General features: G+C 46.7%; 1 protein-coding gene across 1 annotated transcript in view; it reads left to right on the top strand.

The window, feature by feature from the left end:
* The first annotated feature begins 6,680 nt into the window (after positions 1-6,680).
* The window catches only part of LOC119178042 (glutamate receptor 1), a 60,659-nt gene continuing 54,856 nt past the window's right edge, over positions 6,681-12,483 (top strand). The window contains exon 1 of the mRNA XM_037429207.2: positions 6,681-6,965. Coding sequence (XP_037285104.2) covers positions 6,863-6,965 — 103 coding nt within the window. The 5' untranslated portion in view covers positions 6,681-6,862. The remainder of the gene's footprint in view (positions 6,966-12,483) is intronic.

Below are 12,483 nucleotides of genomic sequence, written 5' to 3'. Positions count from 1 at the left end.
TCTGTAGCTGCATAAAGTGCTCCCGCCACATTCTCTCTCCGAGTGATTGTATCATTTCAGAGCAACAACTTTAATCTGTGTCCATGCTTCACAAAATAATCTTGGCTTTGTAGCAGCGTACTAGATGCAGAGATTAAGTACTGCATGCAGAAACAGCTTCTTCGGGCGAGAACCTGCGATAAAAAAACTATCGATCTGGGTTCTGTGCCAGAGCCATAGCACGCCGCAACAGTATTATCGAAAACCCAAGTGGATTGAGGTTTAACAACGGAGCTGATAAGCCTTTCGTTGCTTCACCTCGCATCGACAAAAAAGGTTGTTGTTGTTGTTGTTGTTGTTGTTGTTGTTTGCCTGTGCAAATGGCTCGTACCCAAAGAAGGGGATTGGCCGATTATAAGGTGAATTTGCCCAAAAAAGGTACCAGCACTCGCCATCGTTGTCTTCATCTTCTCTGTCCTATTCTTCATTTTCTGACTCGCTCTCCGAACAAATGCGACGATTGGTCTGACGTGGAATTCAATAACTGGAGAACGAGTACGGAGAGGGGTATGAAAAATATACAAAGGAAGTGCGAAAGAAAATGAAGGAAATTAGAAATACGGAGAATTTTAAATCTGGAGAAAAAAAGAAATAGAGACAGAAAGACATATGAAGAGAAGAGAAAGAAGATGACGACAGTAAGAGAAATATGAAATAAGAAAGCTGCCCAGCTCAGCACTTTCTCCAGGCGTGGCGCCACTAGTGCGAAGCTGGTTTAATTTTTGCGTATCATCCTCATTTTTAGCTAAAAACAGAGATGTCTCATCAAGTCCGAAAAGTGATCGTTAGTGGCGTCGGCGGGAAATCGAGTGATGCAAGAGACCATGATGTGGCGCCTAACAACGTCATAGTAACCACAGAGGTTGGATGAATTTGTGCTGTCCTTGAGACGTCACAGAGACTTAACGCAATGTGATGCCCCGTGATGACGTCATCTCATGACACGGTCACTTCTTCAAAGTGAACCGATCTCGGAGACAGTGCGGAACCACGAAAGGTTCACGTACCTTTCAAAGCCTCTAGATTCGGGCCAACGCAATACTACGCAGCGAAGACATAAATGCACTGAGAAGAAAGAAATTAGCGTAGCTTCCTCAGGAGGTGCAATTCCAAAGGGACAGCAAAGCTGTTGTACCCGTATGTATGCAGTCCTGGCTTTTCCTGTTTTGCTAATGGCGTATTCGGTTGGCTACCCGGATCCTTTGGCCCAGAGTCGCCAGATGCAGAGGCAGCTTGCTATCGGAACACGAGAGGCAACGTACGAACAAAATACATCGGCGATCTAAGAGCACTTAGATTCGCGCGCCTGTAGCGCTATACCGTGCAGCCAGTGCGGGAAGCTGCCTGGTAAACATTGCTGCGCCGCGTCAACAAATGACGCCGATCAGTTCAGTGGACACCTTTGACACGTGTGGTCTTTGTTAAATTATTTCTCTCTCTGGCATGTCAGGATGTATGGAAAGCCTTCTGAGCTCAGCACATAAATCTGGCGATCGTCCTCGTCTGAGCTGCTATCATCAAGGCAAACCACGAGGCTGTCTGCGAGCTGCTGTAACGACAGCATTCAAGTTTTCTGCGCATTCGCTAGCCGCCTCGTTATCGACATGGTACATTTATGGCTTTGTACATGTGAATTCACTCCACATGTGCGCAAAACTGCCATTAACAACGCAGATACACGAAGTAATGCGCACCCGGCGATAACCCCTTCCTAAATGCACGCTCGCGCTCCTCACCCCGTTCATCTGGCGGCAGCCACATGATTGCCTTGGTTGTGTCACGTGATACATCCTCTCGATCAGATCGCGCCACGCTCTCATTTCGAAGTTAGAGCGGTCGGGAGCGCTCTGAGTCAGAGGCTGGCGCTCTGAAAGAACGAACCGAAGGTAGGTAGAGCGCTCGAGTTCTACCTACCGAAGGCGCAGCCAAGCGCTCGAGAACGCCCAACCGAATACGACATAAGTTTTGTCAATTTTCTTTTTCTTTCGCAGTATTTAGCGGTGAAGCTCTTTAAGGCGTAGACTTGTCCACCATTGTTGTCCGTCGTAGCCACCGCTATGGCGATGGCGCTGTGGCACTCGCACCGCTAGTACTCGGCTTGCTCAGTATATTCGGGGACAACTTTCTGTGCCAAAGTGTGTGTGTGCCACCGCTTTTTATAGTGCCAGAAATGCATTCGCGTTTTCCCGCAAAAATAATAAAAAAGGAAGTTATGTTCCAGTGGATGCTGTTTATAAGGAGACGCTGCACGCACCGAGAGGATATTCGTATTTGTCGTTGCCTTATGAAGAGTCGTTTCGCGTTTTGGCGCGTATGAAAACGCTGAACATTTTACGTGCACGTCACAGTCGAAACAGTGTCTTCGTCTTTCATTGAGCACACGGCGCCCTCCAGCTATTACGACGACTCGTTGATAGAGCTTGTCTCGAATTTCACTCACAAATGGCTGTGTAAGCAGGCGTATCAAATTGTGTGCAGTGAGATTACTTGAACACGGCCGTCATACGAAACGCGAGTCCAATCAGACTACATCGCGGAGGAGTACAGCAGCACAACTTCCGCCCCCGTACCTTCCCCTTCATTGCCACAGAAAGTTTTTCCCGAGTATAGGTAGTTCTGCAGCGCTCGCTTTACTAAAGCCCCTATATGTTGGCTTTGCGCTCCACTCTGATGCATGCTCTATAGGAGACCGCTAGAGGCGCAGCTTTGAACTGCGTTTGCTCTAGGCGCACTTCCTCTTTCGCCGGAAGTCCGTGTGTTTCAAGTATGAGCGTCGAAGTATAGGCTCGGAAAGCGACTGCAGTACGTGCTGCAGTGAGAGCCCGCGAAGCCGAAGCTGCACAGAAGCTTACTGCACAGAAGCTTACAGAAGACGATCCTGAGCTGAGGGCCGTCGAAGCGGTGGTGAAACGCGCACAGTGTTTGTCACGCCTTCACATGACCACCTACTGGGCAAGATTCACGGAGGCTTCACGGTTTACCGTTGTCCTTCCGTAGCTTTACCCATTCACCATCATTAATTCACTCCGAGGATATGCTGCGATTTCTCATTTCTCTCTTGACTATGTCTTTTCTCTATGTGTATTTCTATTTATTAAATTGTATTTGTATTTTTCATTATGTTTCTTTCTCTTTCATGCCCTTCGTCTTTTCTTCCTCTATTTCTCGCTTGTTTTCTCCTTTTTTAACTTTTTGTCATGTTAATCTCCCACTCTATTTTTTGTCTCTCTTTGGTTGATTTTCGTAAGTACTTTTTCTGCATGCTATCTCTCTGTTTTTTCATTCTTTATATGCTGAGCTTTACTATCTCTTCCCTCCTCCTCACAAATATCTTCTTCACTCTCACTTCTGTTTCTCAACTTTTGCTACACTCTACTGTACAAGGCTATCCTAAGTGTGGCTCGCGTGCTAATTTCTATATCCTACGTTATCTCGTGCCACCCAAGCCCAATAACAGTCCTATACTTGTTGACATGCTCTTAATAATGGGTGTGTACAGTTTATGGAGAGGTAGCATGTTAGACAGGCATGTCGAACAAATTGTATCATCGGGGTTGCATTTAACACACATGGCTCTACAACTAAAGGTATTTTATCAGCATCTTCTGTTCCAGCCGGACTGGTATCCGCTGTTCATGAAATGCACTGCTTTGAATTTCTTTTAGAAGACATTGGTATTTAAAACTTCTTTCAGTAGAAGGCTTATTGTGCGCTTGTAGAGGTGCCCTTCAGTATTTTATTCACTGTAGTGTGCCTTTCGCACGTTTGTACGATATACCACGAAAGAATAAATCAAAAGGCACACTCGACTGGTTAGTGCGCTCACCTTTGAATCGATCGCACGTGGGTTCCAATGTCATCTCGTGAAATACCCCATATCGCGAAAAAATTATCTTTTTTTTTCACGAGTTGCTGTCTCTCCCAAAACGGTCATCCCGAAGATATCGGCGCGCATGTTCTGCGAGAAGAGAACGAAGAGAGATAATGACGATCATTTTTTTTTTCGACAGACGAATTGTGGCGAGCTTCGCCGTCAGAAATGAAGATTGCTTTCCGCCTTCGAGTCGTCTTACATGCGTGCGCAGAGGATCACGTCTCTTTGGAAATGCAGCCGCCGCGGTCAGCTACGCAACTCTCGTTTAGAGGCATTGCCACCAAGGTGCCACCAAGGAAGTTGGAAGAAAATTGCTGGAGCCCCGCCTCGGTGGTCTAGTGGCTAATGTACTCCACTGCTGACTCGCAGGTCGAGGGATGGAATACCGGCTGCGGCGGGTGCATTTCCGATGGAGGCGGAAATGCTGTAGGCCTGTGTGCTCAGATTTGGGTGCCCGTTAAAGAACCCCAGGTGGTCGAAATTTTTGGGGTCCTCCACTACAGCGTCTCTCATAATCATATGGTGGTTTTGGGGCGTTAAACTCCACATAGCAATAAGTCAATAAATAAATAAATAAATAAATAAATAAATAAATAAGTAAATAAATAAATCAAAATTGCTGGAGTAGAAGCTCCCACAATGCTTTGCAAACAGAAGTGAAGCCAGCTTTTGCCCTTCAACGCCTCTCAGAAACATGCTATATTCTGGTGGTGCCAACTTACACAACAAGTGGCTTTGATTTGTTAGTCTGAAGGCTATGTTAACTATAAATTTAAAGATAGTTGTTTCCGAGCAAATAATTCGCAGAGACTAGTTTTGGTGACCTAATTTCTAAAAACATTTGCCTTAAATTCAAGGCTTCCTGAAGAAAAGTAGTAACACAAGAACGCACTTTGAGCACTATCTGACCCAAAAAGATTGCCATGTTGAACTCGTTGGGCGTGCGAGGAAAACTGTCATAATCGCCGAACGCCAACAACTCATCGTGCCCCTAGTAAGATGGCTGCCACTGCCGCCACTGTACGGCCGCCATCTTACGGTTGGCACTGCTTCCCTCGTGGGCAAGAATTTCCACTCAGCCCCACCGTGGTGGTCTAGTGGCTAAGGTAATCTGCTGCTGACCCGCAGGTCGCGGGTTCGAATCCCGGCTGCGGCGGCTGCATTTCCGGTGGAGGCGGAAATGATGTAGGCCCATGTGCTCAGATTTGGGTGCACGTTAAAGAACCCCAGGTGGTCGAAATTTCCGGAGCCCTCCACTACGGCATCTCTCATAATCATATGGTGGTTTTGGGACGTTAAACCCCACATATCAATCAAAAATTTCTACTCCAGTATTTTTTATGCTCCTTGGTTACGACCAACAACGCTTAACCAGGTTGAACCACGGTTAGCACCAAGCACGGTTCGCCACAGCGCAAAAGCTTCCACGGTTAAGATTTATTGTACTTGGATATTCTAGTACACTATAGTTAAGGCGCCAAGGAAGCCGACATTTTCTCGGTTACGCGCCAAACGGTGGTAGCCAAGATCGGTTACCTGAAACAGCGGGTAACCGTGATTTCGCGTACCGAGAAACGTAGGTGAACCACCTACGTTACTCGGTACGCAGGTGAACCACGTAGGTGAACCACCAAGCAATGATGCCATGCGATGACGTCACCGTGTGCCGTTACGTTAAGTGCCATGTTCATGACGCCACACACTTTGACAATGTGACACAGCTATGACTAAGGCGTTGCTTCGGGACAGTTGTTAATCCATAATAACAAGCCTAATAGCGCGGAACTTCTTGCACAAAGGACAAAGCAACACAAGTGGCACAAGTTTAATATGAGAGCTCCAACTAACGTTTAATGAGAGAGCTCGCTAACATATGCAGTAAAAGACAGGCGTGCGCACAGGCGAGGGTGTTGGGAAGTTAGTCCGATACATTCGGTAATTGAGAGGGTGCACAGCCGCTCGGGGGAAGCGGCGCACAATCAGCGCCATTTATTGATTTCACCCTCCCCCTCCGGCACAAGACTATGGTGAAAGAGAAAGAAGAAGCAACTTCACGCAGTCACGTGTTGGGACACAAGAAGGAAGTCAGGGCACCACAGACGCGAATACGAATCTGGCACGCGTGGCGGTCTACGCGAAATATGACTGTTGAAGTATTTGATTTCACCTTTGTGCAAGCTAATCGTGAGCACTAATATCGATCAGTTATCAAACGCGGTTCTTCAGCCTGGTAGAAATCTGTGCATTCATTGAATTCTAGTGTGCACTTCTGTGACTGTCGACAATGTCAAAAAAAAAAAAGATTTTTTTTCCCGCCGTTGTGCGCATCTTCAGTTAGTAAGCGTTTGTGGTTTTTCTTGTATTCGTGTTTGCAGGCCCTGTCTTACAGAATTACTAAGCACAACACGCGAGCGGCGTGTGGTAGCACGCTTCAGACAGCTGTTGCTGGCCGGTGCCATCCGCGCTAAATGTCTTTTTATTCTTCGCTGAGGATCCATGCGGCCAATCATGTTTTGGGCCGCACTGTGCTGCCATGGCGACAAAACTCAGAGCCAGCTGTTCGCCTGAACGCGCAAAACAAAAACAAAAAAAGAAACGAAATGCTGAGAGGAGCAGTTCAGTTCGTTTGGCCTATCGCGTACAGAGCGCTGCGTAGTCGAAGCTCGCGCGGCGCTGTTTTGTCGGCCTCTCCGCAGATGGCGACAGGTGCACGCTCCCCGGGCATCGACGTCACTTCGGTGGGAAGAGCGAGTGAAGGAAGGGGGACGCAGCATCCCTGCGGGGGGAAGAAGCCAAAACACGGATCGGTGCCCAGAAATGGAGGTGGCCTCATCTTCCGCATCCCATCGTGGTCGGTGGAGCAAAGCCGTGCTCGCCACAGCATCTCTGGCTGAGAACGACGCCGTGCAGCTCAGCCGCGACTCCGACTGAACGGACCACGATTCTGGGATGACGATGACTGTTGAACAGAGTGCGCGTTTCAGCCGAGGGCTGCTGCTGTCCGTATCTTGGCTCTTGCTTTCGCAAGGCGTCGGCGAAGCCGTCAGAATTGGTGAGCGATGCCCCGCCACAGATTCTGTTTCATGTTTTGTGGTAGCAGCTTCGTCCGCCGCAGTGTTACGGTGCTCGGCTACTCACCCCAAGGTTGCTGGTTCGCTACCGGCCGCGGGCGTCGCGTTTTGATGGACGTGAAATAGTCGAGGCTCCCTGCTATGTCAGCGCACGTTAAAACAAGGCCAGATGCTCGAAAGTTCGGGAGCCTATATATAGCGTGCCTCACACTTACACCGAGGCACGTAAAATCCCAGATATAATTATGAGTTGTACTTCAAGACCCTCGTCTTGGCAATATCCGTAATAGGTTTTTCTGTGTTGAATATTAAGCTAGAAAACCAGTCACACCATCCAAGTGGACAAATTGAAATGGGATTGTAGCTGATTCTGACCGGCGCAGGTTAATGTGATTGTTAGTGAAGCGGTACATCCGCCTGGGCTTTTTTACCTATGGTACGATTAGTGTAAATCAATAAACTTGAATCAACGTAACTCTGCAATTATATTCACGTGTACTACTACTTGAAGATTACTTTTAAACTAAATAATCGACTCTGTACACTGCTGACAAATCCTAAGCGTAGTGTGCTTCCCTTATTTTGCTATATACGTACCAGCCAGTGCCGCTCACTTTCCATGTAGAAAAAAATAATTTTATTAGCTTATATTGCGCAGATAAAAATATAACAAATTTTTATGATATAACTCAATAGTAAACCTCGCCATAGTTTACGTACGAATCCTACTTTCAACCCGTGCTGCTATCCTTATATAAGCCTAAACGCAGTGAGACAATTGACAGCCTATCCTGTTTTCGGAGAAGTTATTGTAAAATGCGTAGTATATAATTTCAGTGCTATTTTTTATTGTTGAATTTCGTATTTTTTGTATTTGTTTTAAATATTTGAACATTAAACTGGTGTTTTTGACTTTCTCACTTGTGATGTGATATTCCATAACCTAGTATATGTAAAAACGCTTCCTTCCTTGCGTTATCGTTTTTGTAATTGACTGTTGAATATTCCTCGAAAAAAAAAGTTATACTTAAGCTAAATTAACCTGATATGAAGCAGCACTAGCTCCTCACATATAGTCAACGTTGGCTATACTTTTTTATGATAGGACCCACTTTTTTTTTACTAATATGGCGACTCATATAAAAAAGGGGATTCTTTGTAGTTATTGGTTCTGACACCTGCGATTTTTCATAACGCTTTCCATCATTTGCATGGTTGAGCTTGGCAGTTTCCTGTCTAATTACTGCACCCCCGACTTCCACTCCGCAGTGATATTCGTCAAATTATCATTCATTACGTCAACGCGCTAAGGTTGGTTTGCGAACATTTGTTCTGGTGCGAGACCCCGAATTCCGCCACTTTCCCCCTCATGCGCTAACTCACACATTAGTTTCTTGAGCATGAGTTCCCACCATTCATTCCTCATGTCCAGGCAAATTCGAGAACTTACCATCTCATGGTCATCGCACTGTTTGTTGCCAACCTCTTCTACATCCTGCACGACGCCACCGAGGTGTAAATTTGTAAAGACACGAACACACTGGCGGCGCGGCACTCTGCCACGTGACAGTCTATGACCGTACCATGTAGTCATGTTTTATATGACACGCAAATCAAGATTATGATGTGTGGACGTGTGGTTTACCTTCGTCGTGCAATCATGTCACGTAATACCAAATTGCGTATATGTGGAGCTTACGAAACGGCCGCGAGCACGCTATCAGCGTAGCATGTAGTCATGTTTTACATGACGTGCATGTCATGATTATCATGTTTAAACGCGTCATTTATTTGCGTCATCCATTCACGTCACGTAATACCAAATATGATATTCGCAATGCCCACGGCCTATAGGTGGCGCGCCGTGCAATCCAAGATGGCTGCAGAGAGATCATCACAGAGATGATCAGCCCGTGAACTCGCATAAGAAAAGATAGGACCCACGGACGTACTCCCCGTGCCACTTTCGCCGGATGAACTCTTGATCGTCAAATGAATGCATATCGGACCGAAATACTTTCCGAAACTATAGAAACTGCTGAATGTTCGCTACCTCATTTCGTGACGCAGTGCGAAGGGTGATGGTGTCAGCTGATCGTCCGCGTGTATCAACGATGCTTTGCGTAATCCTGCGCGCGCTACTGAAAGCTGCACGAACTAGAATTCACGTGCGAACTGAACGGCACTCCGTGATAATCTGTGCTGAGCCTGCCTGGCGAATTTGGCGCAGTAGTAGGCCACTATAGCGAGTAGTGCGCCGTCGCGGCCTGCTCAGGACCGAATGTCTACCGTAGCGATGGTTTGCAAACATATGACGCCATCGTCATTACTTGCGCTGTAAGCATCATGCAGCTGCTTCTTCAACGGAACACAAACTTCCCATTGCGTAGCACTTGTGTCAGAGCCATGATCATACTTGGTGCGCAATTCACTGCACTCGGATGTTGCAGGTTCTATCAGCGCGGTCAAAACAAGAATATCGAAACGAATGCACGCGTACGCTTCTCGCAACGTCGAAATTGTAAAAATTTGTCAAACAACGTTGTTCAGACGGCACCGGTGAAGTGCAGAAGAAGTTAGCGTGGACTGTAGTCACTTTATAACCAATTCGCTTCGCTGGTCGAGCATGCGGTGTTTTATTATTCACTGTAATGGGGCTACATGCAATGCACAGGAAAAACTTTGTTTTTTTTTATTTTCAGCTCACTGAAGGATAATATGTATAATAAATACAATCAAAGAGATTTACGAGCGTGGAAAAAAAAACATCAACGCACGACAGTGACGGGAAATGCAATTCGCTGCTCTTGAGCTAGCAGCTGATCGTTCATCGTCGCTGTCACTATCAGTGCGTTGACAACCATCTACGTCCAGTGAAAAATCCTCGACGTCAAGATGGTTCCTTTGAACATCACTGCTGAAAGTAATGTAAAAAATCTTTCCGCTCAACTAATTCGATAACACCAACAACGTGTCATTGCACAACCCAATAAGGCGTCACTCACCAAGTTTATCTGGGGGTGAGGAGAACATTTCGCTCCGCTACCAGACAAGAAAGAGAAAGAAAGAGTAAAACATTGATTTGTGACCGAGGAAGGAATGTTGGTGAGTGGTATCATTAGTCTGGGATCCCATTGGCACGGGCCGCTGTCTTCACTCGTCTCACGAGGGCCTCTTAGGTCTTCGGATCCGAGCTGGACAGAGCTGCCTCCCACCCTACAGGGGTGTGATGTGCTATAGGTTGTAGAGGGGGATTGTGTGGGAATTCCCATACCATGTGGTACAGGGCGACTGTTTTAGTGACGCAGAACCTGCACTGTGGTGCGTATGTGTCGGCATCTATCTTGAACAGTATGTATGGATTGGGGTAAGACAAGGTATGCAGGCGATTCCACGCTACCTGAGATTATTTACTGAGCTTTAGCCCCGGGGGGGGGGAGTTTCCGTCTTTCGAGTCTTTGATGCTCTAGAATATCTGTCCATGTTAGGAGGGTCCATACGCGTAGCTGAGGGTGGGTGCGATATGCCGGGGTCGGAGGTCCGGAAGTGTAATTCTCGGGCCGAGGCATGGGTGAGCTCATTGCCTCTAACTCCGCAGTGGCCTGCTATCCACATCAGCTGTTCCATTCGCCCTCTGAGTGTGAGGACGAGAGTTGTGTAAGAAGTCGATGCGCAAGTGGGCCAATGTAGACTTTACAAAAACTTCGGTAGGCTGCTTTTGAATGTGTTAGAATGAAGCTGGACCTTGGGTTTCGTAGGGTGAGGGCGATTCCTGCTTCTTCCATACTAGTGTCTGTGTCCTGGACTGATATACAATCAACCTGTTTTCCACAATGAATGACGTCGTTCACTGGTCCAGCTGCATCGACCAAGAAGGCGCCCTAAGCACCAATTGAGAGAAGGGAAAAACAACGTATCTCACATGAATGGAGGCAGGACTTCATCATTACCATGCAGCATGCATTCCATGAACATCGACGTCGGGCACGGGCAAAAGTTCACGACAACTACCCAGGCAAGAATTGCTTGCAGTGTGCTACCATCTATCAACGAACGTAAAAACAAGCGGCGCAGCATAGACCAAGGTTTGGAAGCTCAAATCGTATGCCTGCGCTACTTTTAACTGGCAATAAATGTTATGGGATTCATGCACTACAAAATCAATGACGGATGCTATGTGCCCGTAAAACAAGGTGACCTTCTACTGCAAAGGTTAGACAATAACATTCAACTATCCAACGGGGCTGCAGAAAATCTCGCGAAGCTGATATGTGTACTCTGTGGGCTATAAACGAAGGCGCGAGTTACCACGTATTTTCACGAAACAGTCACCTCTCGCAAGAAAGAATCATATTTATTGCGTCACGGACGGTCCGGTATATTCACTGATGCATGCAACATACTAAGTGATTTGTGTTAGTTTCTTGCTAACTCGTTAACATTGACGCTAGCACCAGCGCAAGAGGGTGCGTTTGGAGCGCCTGCCTACTGATCATATATGAGAGGGCGCTTCTGAATTCTGCTAGGCGGCGCGACAGTCTATGAACATTGCAAATATATGAAGTTAGCGAAACGACCGCGAGCCCACCATGAGCGTGGTGTGTAGTCATGACTAGTCATAATATGAAAATTGTAACATGCATGTAATTATTTCCACGTTATGGTCTGCCACTTGTGTTTGCCATGCAGTCCTGTCATACCATAGCAGTTTTGTAAAATGCCATTTGAACGAAGCCACCGCAAAAGCAGCAAGACCACGAAATGTAAATAATAACATTCAAGACATACATGGCATGATTTTCGTCGTGTGGCTAGTCAATTAGGCTCGTCATACAGTCATGCTCTGCCATACCGATTTTGGTATTGATACCATTATCGAAGCGGCCAGGAGAGCTAAATGTCCTAGGTGGCTAGATAGATATGTATGCTCAAAGCCGCCGAAGATCGTGAAGAAATCCTCGGTATCTAAAAAATTGGCCCCGTATCAGCATATTTCACTGCAAAGGTCATCGAAAGACGATAGACGTCTATCGATCAAAGGTCATCGAAAGTGAATAAGACGTCTATTTGATGTTTCGCTCGACAAAATCGCTAAGTCTTATCTGCGACAAATTCAGAATGAATCTTGAAAACACGGCAACATACCAAATAGCACATTGCTCTGGAAGCTGTAGGATTAAATAGGGAGCAAATAAAAGCGTTGGTTACGAACCTAAGGGCCGCACTGCGCGGAACAACAATGTTATAAATTCGAGGCGGATGGAAGCGGCACCTTCAGGGCCGACATGTGTACTTTTTTGGCGCAGCCGCTAGCTCGTTTTTTTTTATTGTGCGCGGACGACGTGGGGCTGCTAAATGAGGTGACCGGAAGTTTTTGGGGTAGAAGTACAACGCTTGCAACCTTGAAACCATCTATAGCAAGCAAGCAAGCGCAATCTCCGAAGGTCATAATGTGTAGAATGCAGGGTGACGGGCAGGTGTCACCACCGTATCGTCTCA

This window comes from Rhipicephalus microplus, chromosome 2 (genome assembly GCF_043290135.1).
Source record: "Rhipicephalus microplus isolate Deutch F79 chromosome 2, USDA_Rmic, whole genome shotgun sequence".
In the NCBI taxonomy this organism is placed as follows: Eukaryota; Metazoa; Arthropoda; class Arachnida; order Ixodida; family Ixodidae; genus Rhipicephalus; species Rhipicephalus microplus.
The sequence above is the reverse complement of the archived record's forward strand: the minus strand, read 5'-3'. Positions and strand labels throughout refer to the sequence as shown.